This window comes from Lepidochelys olivacea, assembly GCF_965140295.1.
Source record: "Lepidochelys olivacea isolate rLepOli2 genome assembly, chromosome: 9".
NCBI classification, from domain to species: domain Eukaryota; kingdom Metazoa; phylum Chordata; order Testudines; family Cheloniidae; genus Lepidochelys; species Lepidochelys olivacea.
The window spans coordinates 58,197,380-58,219,277 of record NC_140419.1 but is presented as its reverse complement, the minus strand read 5'-3'; the positions used below and the strand labels follow the sequence as shown (position 1 = coordinate 58,219,277).

Sequence of the window (21,898 nt, the reverse complement as noted above, 5' to 3'; positions counted from 1 at the left end):
TAAACATGTCAATAGAATCTTAACTCAAGACAAAGAGTATAGGGGTGGGAGGGAGAGAGACTACTAGGGAAGGGAATGCAAAAGGGTGGAAAATTTAAGCAGTGGTGCCGGTATGGTTATTTAAGAAAAAACACCATAGCACAGCCTTCTGGAGAAAGAGTAAAAAAACCCATTTGTTGCTATAGGAGGCATAGGGACTAGAGCTGCAAGTAACAAAATAGTATCTCTGCAGAGGATACAAGAGGAACTTACAGTGAATGAAATCAGATGGCCTTTCAGTTCATTTATTAAAGTCCTTTCAGTTCCCATTTTAAGGAAAGAAAAATATTGAGCAAAGGAAGTTAGTTAGGATCCAAAAGTATTAAAAAAAAAATCCTTGTATTGATTTAATTTTTTTTTTTTGGTAGAGCATTAAATGAATCTATGGTCTCCATCTAGATTTTAGCGAGCAGATCATTATCATCCCACAAAACCCCACATTATGCCTTCCACTACCTGGGAAAGAGTATGTCATAGTCCAGTGCTGGATTAACAGCACTGTTTAACAACAACAACATTTACTTGTAATCAATGAGGCTGCAAACTCTTGTTCTAATTTGGCTTTTTAAAAAAAGTTTTTCATCAAATGCTGAATGGCTCATATTTACTCTTCCTTTGATTAATCCTTTATTTTCTTACAAGCTTTGAACTAAAACCAAATGTTTCCAATTAATGACTTGGTAATGTAGGAAATAGGGCAGAATTTCAGTATTGCAACCAACCCTCAAAAACCATTTAAAAAAAAAAATTGCACACTGTTCCCCCTAAGCAGCCTGAGAAAAATGTATATTGTCTGCAAGTCTCAGCCAGGATAAATATTTGCTGCTGGTTGCCTGAAGAGACAGTTGCATCTTTAATCTAGAATTTCTATGCTGCTTTAGAAAATGCAACCAACCATCATGAGGCCGCACTGCTAGAGTTAATATAACCTTTGTGAAGAGAATACTGATTAAACAGGGACAATGCCGAAGGCTGATAAGGAGATGCCTCCCTTGGGAAGGTTACCATTCAGTGCCAGGGGTGAATGAGAGAGTTATTAAAACTATATCAAGCACTGAAAGTCCAATCATAAACCAAGTGAAATAATCAATAGGTACATAAAACCCAGTGATAATGGGTGTCTAAAATTACATGCATGCTCATAATGCATTTCCTATAGTAACATAGCAGCAGTTTTAACTATTTATGGAGCACATGTTACACAGCACAAGTACCACTTATAAAAAAAAAAACCAACACAAGTAGTGGATTACACTCTTGTATCAACCTGAATTATTTTCTCTGCCAAGTAAACAATCTTCCGGATTTACTGCACTACACTGCAGCAACAGGCAGTTTTCCCACACTGGATCTCTGCTATGACAAATCCCCACTCCCCTTTCCTCCACAATTAAGGTTATGTCAACAGTTAAGTAGTTAATAAAGACATCAGGAGACAATGTCGGCTCTGCAATTAATTTTGCTTGAAATGAAAGCCATAAGACAAATACCTGGTGTTTAACGCTGACTGCTTGAGACAAGACCCTCCTTGCAGTAATTGTATTGAAATCTGCCAACTCTTAACTCATTTGCATCAAGACTTTCATCTGCTTCTTTTTAAAGACCATAGCACATTATTCTTTCTGTAATTCTCTTTTCCAGCAGACTAACCAACCTTCTTTTTTATCTCCCCCACACATGATCACATTTACGATAGTACTTACTTCATTCAAATGGTCCAATTTAACATGGTTCTATTTTTGCTGGGTCTGTACTCTGACACTAATTAATCTTGGGCTAAATGCAGGAAAGCTAGCTCTCAACATGTCAGAGGTGTACTGCCACCTGCTAGAGAAGAGGTAAAAACAGTGCCCTCCCGCTTAATGAATGACCATTGACAGAAGCATAGAGAAACCTATTATAATTCACAGATTAATAAAATTTGAAGTAATAATCCCGCTGTGAACTTTGGGTCAAACCATATTAGACAAAATTACACTAACATGGGTTTGAACTGTAGTGAAGACAGGGCCAAAATTTATCTGGGTCCAGGGCATTTTGACAAATGCAAATCAGAGCAGACCCAAACAAGCTGAAAATTCTTGCCTAGTTTATATGTGTGGTTTTTTCCATTATTTCTTCTACAAAGGAAAATATTTAACTTTCTTATAAAGCTAAAGTGTCTTCAGCACTGAAGTTTTATAGCACACATCAACATATACTCAGGGTTTGGTTAAAAGAAGCAAGTAAAATACCCCAAATATTTTAAAACTCTGCATGCTGTCATAGAAGTTATTTTGTTGTAGCCAGAAGAGTTAATAATTAGACACCCTACTGGACTAGAATCAATGTATAACTGAGTAGAGAGCTCATATGTAATCTAGTGGCAGCATATTCTAGCGAACTAAGTTTGAGGCCGGAACTGTGGACACAACACTTGACATCTCTGTTTCAGCTTTCCCTTCTGTAAACAGGGACAATAATATTTACCTAATTTTTAAAGGTGCTGGCAGGATTAAAGTTTGTACAACATGTTGAAGATGTTAAATGCTATGTAAGTGCTAAGTATTAGATTACATTGTCCCCAGTGGGTGAAGAGATGATAGCATTGAGTGGGAAAAGGCCTCTCCACTCCACTGAACCCATGTAGACCGCCGGCCTCTCCGTAGATCTGACTGACAGTAGGGCAATACACATGCATCCTGTGCAAATAGGTTGTTTAGATAAAACAGATTTTATCAGGCAGCTGCCAAAAGTCTTTTGAGAGTTCAGCTCCCTCCCTAACTGCTGGCACTCCTGTCCAAATAGCCTGTTATGGCTAACTAACCAAACAGCATCATCTAAGCAATTGTTGCCAAAAAGTCATGGCTTTCACTGGAAAAAAAGGTCAAGCCATCCTTTTCCCACACATCTCTCCACCACAGTCTATCACCCAGAGAACAGGCTGAGCCTCCCTTTCACGTCCACTGAATGTCATTCTTTCATTTTAAGGAATCTTTTAAACAGATATTAAGAACAGAAGACCAGGATAATGTACTTTTGATCTAAGCAACATGGGATGATGCTGGAGTAAGCCGTAGTCTATAGAGACAACATCACATACTTTTCCACATCCCCTAAGCAATCATTTGCCTGATAGTCTGGAAATTACTCGTGTTCTAAGGATTAAAAATCCTCCAGTGAATCAATCCCAATTTAAACCAGAAGCAGATTGTTTCAGCAACCTCTTTCTACACCTAAACCAAATTTGTGTACCAAGTATGCTATCATTCAAACTTGGAAAGTAGCCTTGTCTGGATTCAGGTGGTCTATCAATCAGATAGTTCAAAGGTCAGCTCCCTCTCCCACCCTAAAGTTTAGTAAAGTAAATGGGGTACAGGACATCAGGGCAAAACATATAAATCTAGTTTTGACAGTTTAGTCCATCTAAAGCAGCAACACTGTGTAAAAGCACCTGGAAGGGCAGGAGATAGAAAGAGGTCAACCATTCTCTCTCATCCCTCCAACCTTTTCACGAGTTCACAGAACCAGTTATACAAAAATTACAACACACCACACTAGTCTCTAAGCAAGACAGTACTTGGAATGTTTCTCCAATAACTTTAGAGCAGTAATAAAGCACTAAGATAGCTGCTCTTACACTTTAGGAAAGCAGTTTTACTACAGAAATTGAAGTCTACACACAAGACGACTGGAGCTGGACAGGGGGAAAAAACAGTTACTAACCTTTCCGTAACTGTTGTTCTTCGAGATGTGTTGCACATGTCCATTCCAATTTAGGTATGTGCACGCCCCGAGCACAGCTGTTGGAAATTTTTCCCCTAGTGGTATCCGTTGGCTTGGCTCCAGAGCCCCCTGGTGCTGCGCACTCATAGCGCTGGTATAAGGGGGCCCCGCCGAGCCTTCACTCCTCAGTTTCTTCTTACCAACGACTCCGAGAGTGGGGCCAGTGGATGGGTCTTGGAATGGACATGTGCAACACATCTCGAAGAAAAACAGTTACAGAAAAGTTAGTAAGAATTTTTTCTTCTTTGAGTGTTTGCACATGTCTACTCTGATTTAGGTGACTCACAAGCTGTAGCACAGGAGGCGGGCTCGGAGTTCAGGGGCAAGCCGACTGTAGTACTATTCTGGTACACAATTTGGTACACAAATTTGGTTTAGGTGTGGAAAGAGGTTGCTGAAACAAAGAATCTGCTTCTGGTTTAAATTGGGATTGATTCACTGGAGGATTTTTAATCCTTAGAACACTAGCAATTTCCAGACTATCAGGCAAATGATTGCTTAGGGGATGTGGAAAAGTATGTGATGTTGTCTCTGTAGACTACGGCTTACTCCAGCATCATCCCATGAGTAATGGCATAATGAGCTGAAAACGTATGTACTGAGGACCAGGTTACTGCTCTGCAGATATCCTGAATGGGGACCTGAGTCAGAAAGGCTGCTGATGAGGCCTGACACCTTGCTGAATGAGCCGTGAAGTTTGGCGGAGGGGGAAGGACTGTGTGGTCAAAGCAAGTTTTGATACAAGATGTTACCCATGACGAGATCCTCTGACGGAAATGGGAAGACCTTTTAGCTATCACTATGAAGAACTGTAGGGTTTTGGTGGAATGGCTTGGTCCTTTCAATATAGAACGCCAAAGCCCGCCTAACATCCAGAGAGTGCAAGCATTGTTCCTCCCCATTAACATGAGGTTTAGGCTTTAAAAAAGGCAAAAATATGGGTTGGTTGCAGTGAAACTGGGACACCACCTTAGGAAGGAAGCTCAGTTGTGCACGTAACTGCACCTTGTCCATAAAGAAGATTGTATAAGGAGGTTCTGCAGTGAGGGCTCGGTTCTCTGACCCCCTCCTGGCCAATATGATTGCCTCTAGAAAGACTACTTTCCATGAAAGGTGAAGTAGTGAACATGTTGCTAGTGGCTCGAAGGGTGATCCCATCAATTTTGAAAGGACAAGATTCAAATCCCATGGAGGGACTGGCTTCCTCATTTGAGGGAATATCCTCTCCAGGCCTTTAAGGAAGCAGATTACCATTTTATGAGAAAAGATCCATCTATTGCCTATCTTCAGATGGAATGTGGAGATGGCTGCCAGGTGGAACTTGATCAAGGAAAGAGCCAAGCCCTGCTCCTTCAGGGATAGAAGATAGTCTAAGATGAGTTGTAAGCGGGTTTCCAGAAGTGACATTCCATGTTGTGAAAACCAAAAGGAGAAACGCTTCCACTTGGTGCAATAAGCTTCCCTCGTAGAGGGTTTCCTGCTGCCTAGGAGGATTTTATAGACCTGCTCCGAAAAGGCTTGCTCATCAGGATTTTTCCATGAAGACTCCATGGTTTCAGATGCAAGGAGCCAAGGTTCGGGTGGAGCAGACAGACACCTGTGGTCCTGAGAAGTCAGGTCTGGGTGGAGCAGAAGTGTGACCGATGTCTCCATGGACAGTTGAACTAGCATTGTGTACCAATGCTGCCTGGGCCAAGCTGGAGCTATTAGGAAGTCTTGGGCCTGCTCCTCTCTGATCTTTATCAGCATCTTGTGAATCAGTGAAATGGGCAGAAAGGCATAACACAGAACATGTCAGCAGGAAGGCATCTGTGATGGATTCTGGGCTGTGACCCCTCACGGAGCAGAACTGTTGACACTTCCTGTGGGCATGTTTAGCAAACGGATCTATCTGGAAATAACCCAACCTGTGGAAGATGTCCCATGCGACATTCAGGTGAAGGGACCACTCATGGTGAGAGGAAAAGAACCTGCTGAGGTGATCTGCGAGGTGATTCTGTACCCCTGGCAGATAAGAAGCCTACAACTCGATTGCATGAATGCTGCAGAAATCCCATAGACTGATTGCCTCCCGACTCAGAGGGGATTAACAGGCCCCATCTTGCCTGTTGATGTAATACATGGCTGACATATTGTCCGTGAGAACCGAAACGGTCTTGTTTGTAATATGGGGCAGGAATGCCTGGCAAGCTAGACAGACCGCCCTGAGTTCCCTGATATTGATATGGAGCAATAGCTCCTCCTGTGACCATAGACCTTGTGTTCTGAGATGAAGTAGATGGGCTCCCCAACCTAGCGCTGAGGTGTCAGAGACTGGATGTGCAGATGGTTGGGGCCTTGTGAAGGGTACTCCCTTGCATAATACTCTGGGGTCCAGCCACCACTTCAGGGAGTCAAGGACTGAGGTGGCACAGTGAGGATCCTGTCCAGATGGTGCCTGGACAGGGAGTACACCGAGCTCAGCCAAGCCTGGAGAGGTCCGAGTCTCAGCCTTGTGTGCTGCATTACATATGTGCAGGAAGCCATGTGACCGAGAAGGCTTAAGCACAGTCTGACTATTGTGATGGGGTGGGACTGAAGGGAGCATATTAACGACTGAATTGACTGGAAACGTTCATCTGGGAGACAGGCCTTTGTCAACGTCCAGTCGAGAAGAGCCCCGATGAACTCTATTCTTTGAACAGGTGTTAGAGTTGACTTCTGTATGTTTATCACAAGGCCCAGGTCCCAGAAGGTTGACTGTATAAGGGCAATGTCGGACTGTACTTGTGCTGGGGCCAGCCAGTTGTCCAGGTACGAGAAGACATGCAATCCTCTTTTCCTTAGGAATGCTGCTACCACTGCCATACATTTGGTGAAGACCTGCCAGGCAGTTGAAAGGCCAAACGGGAGGCCAGTGAAGTGATAATGCCCCTGATTCACCACAAACCTCAGGAATCATCTGTGACCTTGGAATATTGAAATATGAAAATATTAGTCTTTCAAATCGAGGGCAGCATACCAGTCCCCTGGATCCAGCAACAGAATGATGGATGCCAAAGAGACCATCCAGAATGTTAGCTTTTTGAGGTAACGATTGAGTTTGTGCAGGTCTAGGCTCGGCCTCAGGCCTCCCTTGGCTTTGGGAATCAGGAAGTAACTGGAATAGAACCTCTTTCCTCTTAGCTGATGTGGAACCTCTTCCATAGCTCCATTCAAAGGAGGGACTGCACCTTCTGCTCTAGCAGAGGCTCATGAGAAGGGTCCCTGAAGAGGGACTGGGAAGGGGTGGGGGAGAACGTAGAAAGAAACTGGAGGGTATACCCTGTGTAGCAAGAAGAGGACCTGAAACATAAGGTCTTGTATCAGAGGCCTGAACTAAAGTAACGGTCAAACTTTGCTGAAGCATAGTCAGGTTGTGAGCAAGAGCCAGATCCTGGTCACAGAATTTAGCAAGCACAGGGCTAATATTGCAAAACGCATATTCCTAAGAAGCACTGGGCACAGAGTACTCACACAAGCACATTCCAGAAGGGTGGTACCAGAACACCTTGATACCAGCACATTCCCCAAAGATAACAGGAACACACTGACCCATCCTAAAGAAAAGGTCAGGATGACAGCATGATGGATAGAGATGTTTTGATCAAACCAACATGTACAAGGCAACGGGTGGCACCCTGGTATATCAGGGGTACTATGTAACTTGTTTGAATTGGTGTATAAAGATGTATCTCAGAGGGAGTGTCTTTGGCCAGCTTACGGGGCAGTGGAAAGTCCCATCACTGACTGAGCTGTGTCCATTGTCACGGGCATACATGTATTAGTGGTCCGGTAGAGTCTGCGTGATACTAGCACCGTGCTTCATCAACAATAAACCTGGCCGGGTGCCTTCGTACCTTAACAGATTTTGTGGTCTTTGGGCAGTTCGCTCGAGATCTGCTGTGTCAACTATCTGCACAGAGCTGGGACAGCACACAGGGAGAACAAACGCAGACAAACATCTAACCACATCCCAATTCTACTGTGTTTAAAACCCAGCAGTCAGAAGTAACCCATTTCCAGGCCTTGAGGAAGTGGGTAAGGCAGTCAGAAAAGATAGGGAATGGATCCTGAGATTGGGGGGGTTGGATGTCATCCTCAAGAATCTTATCAAAATGAGTGTCTCGAGTTGTGTGAGCAGTGTGGGCCCAATTAAGAAGGTCCTGTGATGGAGGAGGGTGGAGGTGGTCTTCTACTGAATCCCCTACTCCTTCTTCTCTGGTCATGGCTAGGCTCCTGGGTGTAATAGCGCTTAACTGCTGGGGTCTGTATTGCCTTCTAGGCTGAGACAGGTTATGTAGCCCTAGAGATTTTAATGTGGACTTAGAATCTTTAAGGCCATGAAGCCTAGCATCTGAAAAGAGCAAAGAGCCTTCAAAGGGCAATTCCTGCATGCAGTGTCTTCTGGACCTCCTGAGGAAAGCCAGCTTCTCACAAACAAGAGCTCCTTCTCATGGTAACCACCATGGCCATGGATCTAGCTGCAGAATCAGCAGCATCCAAGACCACTTGCAGGGAAGCCCTGGCAATTGTCTTGCCCTTGTCCACCATTGCTGAAAACTCCTGCTGGTTGTCTTGAGGGAGTTTCACTTTAAATCTGCCCATTGACTCCCACATGTTAAAGTCATAGCGATCCAGCAATGCTTGCTGGGTTGCTATGTAAAATTGGAGCCCTCCCCACCCCCATCGAGTATGCTTTTCTGCCATGTAAGTCTAACTTCTTTGGTTCCTTTGATCTCTGCACATGATCCATCTGTCCTTGCTGGTCCCTCTCGTTGGCCACCACCACCATGAGAAATCCCGGCGAGGGATGAGAAAGTAATAATTCACAGCCCTGAGCTGGAATGAAATATTTGTGCTCCATTCTCTTGGCTGTGGGTGGGAGGGAGGCAGGCGTCTGACACAGGACTTCAATCGGCTTCATTATTGCCTCATCGCAGTGGCAGCACAACTTTTGCAGGCCCTGATGCTGATAAAATAGCCACCTGCTTTAGCAAGTCCTGGGGGTTCTTAAATCATTGGGGGCGGGAAGGGGAAGCCCTCTTTGCTATAAGATCGTCATCCAGTGAAGAGTAGGATGTGACATTCTATATGTTCGGGGAGCGGGCTGTAACCCCCATATTCCTAATTTTCATATAATTGTAATTTTACATATAAAGCATGCCTTGTAAGGTATCGGGGAAAGGTTATGATCTCCTGAAAGTCATTTCTCTATCCATATATGTATATCATTAATGTGTATGAAGTTATGAGAATTGTGTAGTATGGTTGTCACTAAAACATGCTGTAAGTTGAGGGAAACAGCAGGATATTTGCTCCCCAGAGGCAACAGCAAGGAAAGTAACCAATGCCCAGGCAAGGCATCAAACAACCCATCAACAGCCATTGTCCAGCAAGGGAGCTACAATGCAATGACTCACCTGCATGAGGCCACACCACGGGAATTGCTCAACCTTGCTTAGCTTAGAGAGACTCAGTAATGCTCACCTGACTCTGAAGGGGGGGAGACACAAAACCAAGGGGGAGGAAAGGACATGATAAAAGGAAGAGATGTTTGCCCTGCTCTTCCTCTCTCTTCCACCTACATCTACAGACACCACACCAAGCGACTGAAGCACTGATCAAAGGGGAGAGCCTGGCTGAAGAGCAACCAGCCAGCCTGTGGTGAGAAGCATCTAAGTTTGTAAGGACAATGAAATAAAAGCAAAATGCAATCAAAGCTGATCTTAACACTTTCAATTGACCAAATCATAGAATCATAGAATATCAGGGTTGGAAGGGACCTCACAAGGTCATCTAGTCCAACCCCCTGTTCAAAGCAGGACCAATCCCCAACTAAATCATCCCAGCCAGGGCTTTGTCAAGCCTGACCTTAAAAAATTCCAACGAAGGAGATTCCACTACCTCCCTAGGTAACACATTCCAGTGTTTCACCACCCTCCTAGTGAAAAAGTTTTTCCTAATATCCAACCTAAACCTCCCCCACTGCAACTTGAGACCATTACTCCTTGTTCTGTCATCCACTACCACTGAGAACAGTCTAGAGCCATCCTCTTTGGAACCCCCTTTCAGGTAGTTGAAAGCAGCTATCAAATCCCCCCTCATTCTTCTCTTCCGCAGACTAAACAATCCCAGTTCCCTCAGTCTCTCCTCATAAGTCATGTGTTCCAGTCCCCTAATCATTTTTGTTGCCCTCCGCTGGACGTTTTCCAATTTTTCCACATCCTTCTTGTAGTGTGGGGCCCAAAACTGGACACAGTACTCCAGATGAGACCTCACCAATGTCGAATAGAGTGGAACCTTCAGCTCTCCAGTTTCCAGGCTGTGGAGTTTTGCAGTGACATCTGTGTGTTGTTATAAATGCATGTATGTGACAGGTCTGTCTTAGAAACTTGAGCTATATCGTAGAATCATGGGACTGGAAGAGACCTGGAGAAGTTTGATAATTGGGTCCTATATTGAGCAAAGCAGAGTGCATTGGACTGTCAAAACAGATATTTGGAGAGAGAGTTTCATAGAATCATAGGACTGGAAGGGACCTCGAGAGGTCGTCTAGTCCAGTCCCCTGCACTCATGGCAGGACTAGGTATTATCTAGACCATTCCTGACAGGTGTTTGTCTAACCTGCTCTTAAAAATCTTCAATGATGGATCAATCAATTCAATCAATTCTTGACTTCTTGTGCTTTGACTTATAATCACTTAAAATCTGTTTGTTTATTCTACCTGAAGCAATGCGTTTGCTTTGAAGCATGTCAGAGGCTCCCCTTGGGAGAACAAGCCTGGTACATATCAATTTCTTTGTGAAATTGATAAACTCATATAAGCTTGCAGCATCCAGCAGGCATAACTGGACACTGCAAGACGGAGGTTCCTAGGGTTGTCTCTGGGACTGGAGGTATTGGCTAGTGTCATTCAGTTACAAGTAGCTGGGAGCAGCTTATATCCCAGAGGCTGTGCGTGAACAGCCCAGGAGTGGGGGTTCTCACAGCAGAGCAGGGTAAGGCTGGCTCCCAGAGAACAAGGACTGGAGTGACCTAGCAGATCACCAGTCCAGATAACACCAGAGGGGAACATCACAGAGGAAGGGGCATGAAAAGCTGTCCTTTCTTCCATTGTCTCCTCTACTTGGGATGCCTGAGCCGGCTGTTCGGTACCAGTTACCAAACACGCCAGGGTATGTACCAGGTTGCAAGCCCAGGCCCATGCCGTGTTTGGTACTGTGTGCAGCTCCTGCCTTGGTACTGGTCGGTTCCAGCGTCTCTCATCACGGTGGTGCCACAGTCTCCAACCGGACCAAGAAAGAGCACCGCAAACTGGTGCCCTGGCCCAGGGGAAACCCATGCATTCTAGAATGGCCATTGCATGGGTTTCATCCCCCATAGGTCTATAGGCCAGGCATTCATCGCCGCTGTAGCTCCGGAACTCACCAATAGTCATGAGGAGTGGTGGCTGTAGCGCCGACGGTTCTGTTGGTACTCGGAATAGGTGCCTGAATCTGACCCCAGGGAGGAAGAGGCATACGAAGTGTGGTCCCCACAGCATTGCCGACCCTCCCGGTGCTGGTGAACAGTGCCGCAGTGAAGCTGGAGGGGAGGCAATCAGAGGTGGTTTCCTTCTAGAGAAGGGTCTCTCAATGGTGGAAACCTCAATGTTTCCTGGTGCCGCCAGGGGATCCCAGTACCGGCAGAGTCAAAAGGTCCCTGGCTGCCGCATACACCTCTATCATTAAAGGGACCGCAAATTGGTCGGCACAGTGCTGACTGGAGTGCAGCTCCTTTTGTAGAGTCTGTGGCACCGGCATGTTTGTTGGGGCTGGTTGCCGTTGCGGGAAAGTGGACCATCCTGGGTCTCATCGCATCCCTATCTCCCTTGCTGTTGCTCTCTGGTGCCAGTGGACAGCTCTTGTTGTGATGCCTGAAGTGCCTCTTCTTTGGGGAGTGGCGCCATGGGCCTCTAGCAGTTGGCAGTGCACTCTGCACAGATGCTGATGTGCTCAGCGCTGAGTCCAATCTCGGTTCCGAGACAGGTCTCAGAGTGGCCTCCATAGGGAGAACTTTAAGTCTCGTTGCCCGGTCCTTCTATGTTTGGGGTTTGAACTCCTGACAAATCTGGCAGAGGTCTTTTCTATGGCCTTTTCCCAAGCACTTTAGTTGTCTCAAGTGTGGGTCACTGTTGGGCATAGGCTTCGAGCGGTGGCGAACCAGCTGAGCAGCGGGGGACAGCAGAGCAGCACACAGCAGGAGTTTGCCTGGGAGTTCGCCTGGAGTGAGCCCAGTGAGGCTTACATCTTGCCAACTTCTCTGAGGAAGCTCATAGTAAGAAGGTGGTATGGAAGGGAGGGGTTCAGCTATTGTGACCTGCACTGGATGTGCCATGTTTGTCTTTCTTCCACAGGACAGAAGTGACTGTGTGTACAAAGTGCAAGCTGGTCTCCATACTGGAAGAGAAGATTGAAGGTCTGAAGCAACAGATAACGACCCTGCGTTGCATACGAGAAACGGAGAATTTTCTGGACAAAAGTCAGGATATGCTTCTACGGGCACAAAGCTCTAAAGATTTAGAGCAGGTTGCACAGCAGAGCCAAGAGGCCAGTGAAGAAGCTTGGCAACATGTGACCTCCAGAAGAAGAAGGGGGAATGTCCGAGTTCCAGCAACGCGGACACAGGTAACTAACCGCTTTCATGTTCTCTCCACAGGTACCGTTGCGGAGAGTGGACCAGATGATACGTCTGGGGGGAGAAAGCAGAAGGAGACTCCGCTGGTTGGAAGGCATGAGATGCGCTGTCCTGAAATGGGGGGTTCCACGACACCACTCCCAAGAGAAGGAGGCGGGTGGTGGTGGTCGGGGACTCTCTCCTCCGGGAGACTGAGTCATCTATGTGCCGCCCTGACCAGGAAAACCGAGAAGTCTGCTGCTTGCCGGGGGCTAAGATTCGCGATGTGATGGAGAGACTGCCGAGACTCATCAAGCCCTCTGATTGCTACCCCTTCCTGCTTCTCCACGTGGGCACCAATGATACTGCCAAGAATGACCTTGAGCGGATCACTGCGGACTACGTGGCTCTGGGAAGAAGGATAAAGGAGTTTGAGGCGCAGGTGGTGTTCTTGTCCATCCTCCCCGTGGAAGGAAAAGGCCTGGGTAGGGACCGCCAAATAGTGGAAGTCAACGAATGGCTACGCAGGTGGTGTTGGAGAGAAGGCTTTGGATTCTTTGACCATGGGATGGTGTTCCATGAAGGAGGAGTGCTGGGCAGAGACGGGCTCCACCTTACGAAGAGAGGGAAGAGCATCTTTGCGAGCAGGCTAGCTAACCTAGTGAGGAGGGCTTTAAACTAGGTTCACCGGCTGAAGGAGACCAAAGCCCTGAGGTAAGTGGGAAAGCGGGATACCGGGAGGAAGCACAGGCAGGAATGTCTGTGAGGGGAGGGCTCCTGCCTCATACTGAGAATGAGGGGCGATCAGCAGATTATCTCAAGTGCTTATATACGAATGCACAAAGCCTTGGAAACAAGCAGGGAGAACTGGAGGTCCTGGTGATGTCAAGGAATTATGACGTGATTGGAATAACAGAGACTTGGTGGGATAACTCACATGACTGGAGTACTGTCATGGATGGTTATAAACTGTTCAGGAAGGACAGGCAGGGCAGAAAAGGTGGGGGAGTAGCACTGTATGTAAGGGAGCAGTATGAATGCTCAGAGCTCCAGTACGATACTGCAGAAAAACCTGAGTGTCTCTGGATTAAGTTTAGAAGTGTGAGCAACAGGAGTGATGTAGTGGTGGGAGTCTGCTATAGACCACCGGACCAGGGGGATGAGGTGGATGAGGCTTTCTTCTGGCAGCTCGCAGAAGCTACTAGATCGCATGCCCTGGTTCTCATGGGCGACTTTAATTTTCCTGATATCTGCTGGGAGAGCAGTACAGCAGTGCATAGACAATCCAGCAAGTTTTTGGAAAGCGTAGGGGACAATTTCCTGGTGCAAGTGCTAGAGGAGCCAACTAGGGGGGGAGCTTTTCTTGACCTGCTGCTCACAAACCGGGAAGAATTAGTAGGGGAAGCAAAAGTGGATGGGAATCTGGGAGGCAGTGACCATGAGTTGGTTGAGTTCAGGATCCTGACACAGGGAAGAAAGGTAAGCAGCAGGATACGGACCCTGGACTTCAGGAAAGCAGACTTCGACTCCCTCAGGGAACGGATGGGTAGGATCACCTGGGCGACTAACATGAAGGGGAAAGGAGTCCAGGAGAGCTGGCTGTATTTCAAGGAATTCCTGTTGAGGTTACAGGGACAAACTATCCCGATGTGTCGAAAAAATAGTAAATATGGCAGGCGACCAGCTTGGCTTAACGGTGAAATCCTAGCAGATCTTAAGCATAAAAAAGAAGCTTACAAGAAGTGGAAGGTTGGACATATGACCAGGGAAGAGTATAAAAATATTGCTCGGGCATGTAGGAATGAAATTAGGAGGGCCAAATCGCACCTGGAGCTGCAGCTAGCAAGAGATGTCAAGAGTAACAAGAAGGGTTTCTTCAGGTATGTTGGCAACAAGAAGAAAGCCAAGGAAAGTGTGCGCCCCTTAATGAATGAGGGAGGCAACCTAGTGACGGAGGATGTGGAAAAAACTAATGTACTCAATGATTTTTTTGCCTCTGTCTTCACGAACAAGGTCAGCTCCCAGACTGCTGTGCTGGGCATCACAACATGGGGAATAGATGGCCAGCCCTCTGTGGAGAAAGAGGTGGTTAGGGACTATTTAGAAAAACTGGACGTGCACAAGTCCATGGGGCCAGATGAGTTGCATCCGAGAGTGCTAAAGGAACTGGCGGCTGTGATTGCAGAGCCATTGGCCATTATCTTTGAAAACTCGTGGCGAACGGGGGAAGTCCCGGATGACTGGAAAAAGGCTAATGTAGTGCCAATCTTTAAAAAAGGGAAGAAGGAGGATCCTGGGAACTACAGCCTCACTTCAGTCCCCGGAAAAATCATGGAGCAGGTCCTCAAAGAATCAATCCTGAAGCACTTACATGAGAGGAAAGTGATCAGGAACAGTCAGCATGGATTCACCAAGGGAAGGTCATGCCTGACTAATCTAATCGCCTTCTATGATGAGATTACTGGTTCTGTGGATGAAGGGAAAGCAGTGGATGTATTGTATTTTGACTTCAGCAAAGCTTTTGACACGGTCTCCCACAGTATTCTTGTCAGCAAGTTAAGGAAGTATGGGCTGGATGAATGCACCATAAGGTGGGTAGAAAGTTGGCTAATTGTCGGGCTCAACGGGTAGTGATCAATGGCTCCATGTCTAGTTGGCAGCCGGTGTCAAGTGGAGTGCCCCAGGGGTCGGTCCTGGGGCCGGTTTTGTTCAATATCTTCATAAATGATCTAGAGGATGGTGTGGATTGCACTCTCAGCAAATTTGCGGATGATACTAAACTGGGAGGAGTGGTAGACACACTGGAGGGCAGGGATAGGATACAGAGAGACCTAGACAAATTGGAGGATTGGGCCAAAAGAAATCTGATGAGGTTCAATAAGGATAAGTGCAGGGTCCTGCACTTAGGACGGAAGAACCCAATGCACTGCTACAGACTAGGGACCGAATGGCTAGGTAGCAGTTCTGCGGAAAAGGACCTAGGGGTGACAGTGGACGAGAAGCTGGATATGAGCCAGCAGTGTGCCCTTGTTGCCAAGAAGGCCAATGGCATTTTGGGATGTATAAGTAGGGGCATAGCGAGCAGATCGAGGGACGTGATCGTCCCCCTGTATTCGACATTGGTGAGGCCTCATCTGGAGTACTGTGTCCAGTTTTGGGCCCCACACTACAAGAAGGATGTGGATAAATTGGAGAGAGTCCAGCGAAGGGCAACAAAAATGATTAGGGGTCTGGAACACATGAGTTATGAGGAGAGGCTGAGGGAACTGGGATTGTTTAGTCTGCAGAAGAGAAGAATGAGGGGGGATTTGATAGCTGCTTTCAACTACCTGAGAGGTAGTTCCAGGGAGGATGGTTCTAGACTATTCTCAGTGGTGGAAGAGGACAGGACAAGGAGTAATGGTCTCAAGTTGCAGGGGGGGAGGTTCAGGTTGGATATTAGGAAAAACTTTTTCACTAGGAGGGTGGTGAAACACTGGAATGCGTTGCCTAGGGAGGTGGTGGAATCTCCTTCCTTAGACGTTTTTAAGGTCAGGCTTGACAAAGCCCTGGCTGGGATGATTTAATTGGGCATGGGTCCTGCTTTTGAGCAGGGGGTTGGACTAGATGACCTCCTGAGGTCCCTTCCAACCCTGATATTTTATGATTCCCACAGGAGGAGCATGCCTTGAACCCCATGAAATGAGGCAGGCACTGGTGCCGGGACCTCCTTTCCAGACACGGAGAGGTGCCCTGCTAACCTTAACTTACTAAGAATCTACTAAAACTACCTATTTAAAAAACACTACAACTAACTATAGATAACTATATACAAATAGCCAATTAAGGACAACCGCCAAAAACTCTTTGCCAAGGCAAAGAAAGGGATGTTCTGAACAGTCGTCACGGGTGGTAAGAAGGAACTGAGGAGTGATGAATCGGCGGGGCCCCCTTATACCGGCGCTATGAGTGTGCGGCACCAGGGGGGCACTAAAGCTGAGCTGACAGATATCACTAGGGGAAAAATTTCTGACAGCTGTGCTTGGGACATGCACACACCTAAATAGGAATGGACATGTGCAAGCACTAAAATAAGAAGAGGAATTAAGGTGTGTAATTTTTCTGAGAGAGAGGGCTATATAAAATATGGGAATACACTGAAAATGAGAATGAGAGCAAATATAATGAGCAAATATCTATACCCTTGTGAGGGAAAATTCACAGGACATAAAACTCAGGTTAAGGCCCTGACTTTGGTCAAGCTTGCCTGCAGGCCGTAAACTGAGATCCTGCTTGCTTATGTTTGTCAAGGGGTAGGAGAAGGCACAGTGGAAAGTCCCCAAAACAGAACAATGGTTTTCTGTGCATAAGGGGCATGAAGGGGCAGGATGGAAAAGTCCCAGACAGAACAAATTTGCAATAGACAAGCTTATGAAATATATAACCACAACAGTTGTGTTAGAAAGGTCACTGACTGCAAAAGAACAGACAGTGAACAACAGGAAGGGCCTAGTGGGGGAAACGCTTGTTTTTGCTTTTGACCAGTGATAATTTTGCAATGTATTCCAAATAAGGTAATTAATATGGAAGTATGTGTAATTTGCTTGTGGTTTTAAGCTTTAAAAAGCTGTGTGCGCTTTGCTTCGGGGGGCAGCTACTTAGAGCTGTTACCCCCCCTGCGCTTGTAATCAATAAAGGAGCTTCAGGCTTGTTCTGATCCAAATACAATGAGTGGTTAATTTTTCCACGACACCCTGAAGGGGGTTTTGTATTATGCCATGGACTAGGGAATGTTGAAAAAAAAAGCTAACCCCTACTATTCCATCTCTTGCTCATTAATGAAGAGGTGATGGTTCATTTGGATTCTGAACAAATTTGGTTTACTGTAAATATTTTCTCCCTCCCAACTATATAGAATGAAATCTTTCAAGGGGAATTTTTTTTCCCTGCCACAATTGTCACTATCTGAAATCAGATGTGTAAGTGACATGATCTCATTCGTTGACTCAACTAAAAGCTGTTGGTCTGCAATAATTCTGAAATCAGACGCCTTTCTGGTCCATATTAGCAATATGCACTTTTGCCTAGAAACTCAGAAGTTACTTTTCACATCCAAAACATCTTCAATATCTCCTCTTGTTTGTGCAGGTACATGTGTTAATCCATCCTTCAACATTTCCCTCTCCCCCCCTCCCACCCCAAACTAAACCCTTCCAATATCTGAGAAAGAATGCTGCCAGCTAATAAGACAGATTTTTCACACCCACATTTTCTGTATCTCTTAACTCCCTTCATCCCTTATAAGAGAGGGACATACAAGGAGTATTTACAGAAGCCTCAGAACACTGGTGCTTGTCCATTACTTAAAAGCGTATTGATGCCATGTGTGGTATATCAGGATATCTAATATAATTCATCCAGCACTGCTCTATGAAGTTACATAGAGGTATTTACAGACACTAGAATGAAACCAAGCTAACTTCCAATTCATTTATCAAGTTCCCTGTAGCGGGGTGGTGACCCCGCTCCAGCCCTGGAAGGGTTAAAAGCAGCCCTAGAGAGGGCTGTAGCTGCGTAAAAGGGATTAAGAACAGCTGGGGAAGCTGACTGAGTAGCTGACCATAGGTGTGGCCAGCTTAATTAGGGCCCAGCTGCCCTGATAAGAGGGCTGTGGGCCAGAAGCTTAGGAGTCTATCTCTAGCTGTGGAAATAGAAGGACCTGGCTACCTAGGAGCTGAAGGTGCCTGAGTGAAAAAGGGCAAGGGCAGCTCCCACCTGGTAAACCCCCAGGCTGCAGACCTTGGTAAAGGCCCAGAAAGGTACTGGGGCTGCAGAGGGGCAGCCTGGGAACAGGTGGAGGCAGCTGGTCCTAACCCCTTGCCAATGATGAGTGGCCATTACACTGAAGTCTTCCCCAGTGAGTGGGGGTTAGATGACGACTGGCAGTAGCCACTGAGGCAAGGTGGGTTTAGAGGGTTGGGGGTTCCCCTGGGAGGAGATACCCAGAGAGTGTGGGGGCACTGCTGGGGCAGAACCCTGAGATAAAGAGGCTCTGGAGTCTGGAAGGGACATGGGACCAGCGGCAGGCAAGACACCGGCCTGCAGAGGGCACTCTGGGCCAGAAAGAGCTAATTCTGGAGATGACCAGCAGGAGGTGCCACACTCGTGAGTCATCGCCTCACTACATTCCCATATAGACGAGGTGAATGAAATTTAGAGCAAAGAAATGTAGGCCTAGTCTACACTAAAAAACATTTGCCAGGATAGTTATACTGGCAAATTCTCTTAGCGTAGTTGCAGTTTTTGCTGGTATAGATTACATTGGTTCATCCAATTAATTATGCTATACCAGCAAGAGCAGCTTTTTGCCAGCACAACTGCATCTACACTAGGGCTTTTGTTGGTATAGAATTGTTGTAAAATAACCCACCCCATACTTATGTTACTATACTGGCAAAAGTTTCTAGTGTAGACCTGGCCTGTATGCCAAGTAGTTCAAGAGTAAATCAAGTATAAATGGGATGGGTCTTGCTGCCTCTGGTTCCTTCCTTAAAGATACAGTTGCCCTTAGAGAAAACTCGATTACTGTGAAGTATGCTTATGTCACCAACAAACAAAGTGGGAGAAGATATGATTTCAAAGAGAAAAGTAGTAGAGATTTTGTTTTCAGCTGAAGCCCAGGTACAGAGAGCTGGGCCTCAGAATCATAGAAGCTGAAAAAGAGTAAAGCACAAACGAGATTTATGGTTAAGATATACTATACAATAGCTGGAAGAATTGATAACAAAACCAAACAGGATTTAAAAAAGAGCATTGTTATCTGACATCAGCTTTTAAATTAGCAAACACCACACTTTGTTAAATTGCTTCCCAACTCTTATGAACACAATGGGCTTCATTTCAAAGACTTATACCCATATATCTGAAGTGGAACAGGTTTCAGTTGCACCAAAACCTGCTAGACTTCTAGACCCACTTTCCAATGGGGGCTGCTTAACAGCAAGATTTGTAGAGGATATCTAAAACTTGAGACAACTCAAAGGTAAGACAGGACTAGTACAATTCAATGTCCAAAAGGTAGCTGAGTTTGAGAGATTTGCACATGAATCTTATCATGAATGCTATTAAAATAACCCCTTCGAATCATATGCTTCCCCACTGCTCAGAAGCCTACTGAGGTTTGTGCATCAACTTTTAAAAAACAAAAAAACAAAAAACAAATCTGTTTGTTTATGAGGGAGAAAATATTGTCAAGATGCAAGAGAAGCAGGAGGGACTTTGACTGCCACATCCAGAGCTCGCAGACCCGGTTTTATGCACTTAGCAGGGAAAAGTGGCCTGGATTCAATCATGGCTATGCAGTTGGACATTTAACATCTGAAAACAGCTTAGACAGACAGATTAATTGCATTTAACTGCTCAGAAGCTGAACAGCTCAAATTGTTATCTGAAAGTATATTACTCACATTTTTAATACATTTATGTGGCTCTTGCTAGACAGCGAAAACTCCAGATGTGTCTTTGGAGATGCCTGGAACTGCTCCTATGATTGTCCCAAGATATCCAAATTGGAACTTTAAAAAAAAAAAAAAAAGAAGGAAGGGTACTGAGTTTAGGTAGGCAGCTCAGTTAACACATGCAAAAGATTTGAGAGTTCTCAAACACAAAAGATACAGTTGCCCTTATATTTGAAACCACCCTACTTGTAACAGTGAAGCAGGAAGAACAGAAAATGAGATTCACCAGCAACTGAATTTTCAGATGAAGAAGCCTACCTGGTCCTAGATTACTGTTAAGGTGGTAAGCAGGGAGTAATGAAATTGACACTTGGGAGGAGCTATTCTCATCTCCAAGAATGCTCAACTACTGTTATATACTAGGAAGTTAAGCCTATTCATAGGAGAAGAATAGAGTTGTAACACGAATGAGGCAGCAGAAGCAACTTATACATCCTTGATGAGCCAGTAGTCAGGTAATTGTGCAACTAAACAGGCCTTTATTAGCAAGGGGAACGAAACCAACTAATAAGAAAAGAACCCAAAAGAGGCATTAGCAAGTTCTGGATAAACTTAAAGGAAATCTCCCTACTAATAAAAGATAAAAACAAGAATAAGATATTTACAAATTCTGATCACCTTAGATTTTTGTAGGCCCATTTACACAATTTATTTTAACGTTCACTAAGGATTTGTCTACACAGGAAAATTGACCAGCAGAGCTATTATGGAGTAATTATCTCACTATAGCAGGGGAGGGCAAACTACAGCCCACAGACCGGATCAGGCTCATCAGGGCTTTCAATCCTGCCCGCAGGATTGCTGGGTCCAGAGGCCACGCCGCCAAACACAGCGCCCCCCCCTCCGGCCGCCCCCCAAACCACAGCCCCCCCTCCGGCCATCCCCAGCTTCCCTCAAACACAGCCCCCCTCCAGCCGCCCTGCACTCAAGTCACCTGCCAGGCAGTCCGAAGCACAGATGGGTCCCCCCTGACAACAGCTCCGCTCCGCCCCGCCTCCCGCGGGGTCCCGCCCAAGAGTGAGGCCTGCGAACCATCGAGAGCAGCTGCCAGAGCGGTGCTGGAGGGTGAAAGAAGGCCTCCTAACCATAGAACATGCGGGTTCTGGACAGAGCGGCGTGGCACCTTCCTAACCATAGAGAGCGCGGGCTCCGGACAGAGCGGCTGTGAGACGGCGGGGGAGGTCTCCTGGCTACAGAAGCGGACCCCGCGGGAGGCGGGGCGGAGCTCCTCTCCGCCCAGGGCGGGTTACATATGGGCTCCGTGGAGTCGGCCTTGTGTGGCAGGGCCACATTCCAACGTTGTGGTTCCTGTGTCGTGGCATTTGTGTTACATGTGAAGTTGGCATGCAGGGTTGCCAGGTGTCCGGTTTTCTACCAGAATGCCTGGTCAAAAAGGGACCCTGGCGGCTCAGGTCAGCATCACTGACCGTGCTGTTTAAAGTCCGATCAACCGTGCAGAGGGACTAAGGCAGGCTCCCTGCCTGCTGTGGCTCTGCACGGCTCCCGGAATCAGTGGCATGGCCCTCCTCTAACTCCTACGTGTAAGGGCAGCCAGGTGGCTCTGTGTGGTACCCTCATCTTAAACGCCAGCTCCGCAGCTTGCATTGGCCAGGAACTGTGGCCAGTGGGAGCTGTGGGGGCAATGTATGCAGACGGGGCAGCATGCAGAGGTGCCTGGCTGCACCTTCATGGAGGAGCTGGAGGGAGGACATGCCACTGCTTCCAAGAGCCACCTGAGGTAAGCACCAGTTGGAGCCTCCACCCTGACCCCCTCCTGTGCCCCAACCCCCTGCCCCAGCCCTGATCCCCCTTCCACCCTCTGAACCCCTTGGTCCCAGCCCAGAGCACCCTCCTATACCCCAAATCCATCATCCCCAGCCCCACGCCAGAGCCTGCACCCCCAGCTGGAGCTCTCACACCA

General features: G+C 46.6%; 1 protein-coding gene across 4 annotated transcripts in view; it reads right to left on the bottom strand.

The window, feature by feature from the left end:
- The window catches only part of TMLHE (trimethyllysine hydroxylase, epsilon), a 47,653-nt gene extending 26,605 nt beyond the window's left edge, over positions 1 to 21,048 (bottom strand). For 2 of the 4 annotated variants that reach the window (XM_084639498.1, XM_084639500.1), the window contains exons 1-2: positions 20,912 to 21,048; positions 19,927 to 20,034 (exon numbers count right to left, since the gene is read on the bottom strand). Coding sequence is in view for 1 of the 4 variants with exons in the window: in XM_084639497.1 (XP_084495623.1) it covers positions 1,743 to 1,747 (5 nt within the window). In the remaining 3 variants the exon portion in view is untranslated. Of the gene's footprint in view, positions 1 to 1,742; positions 1,842 to 19,926; positions 20,035 to 20,595; positions 20,742 to 20,911 lie in introns of those variants that run through there. The other 2 variants (XM_084639499.1, XM_084639497.1) reach the window with 2 other exon arrangements.
- Between the last annotated feature and the right edge of the window lie 850 nt (positions 21,049 to 21,898).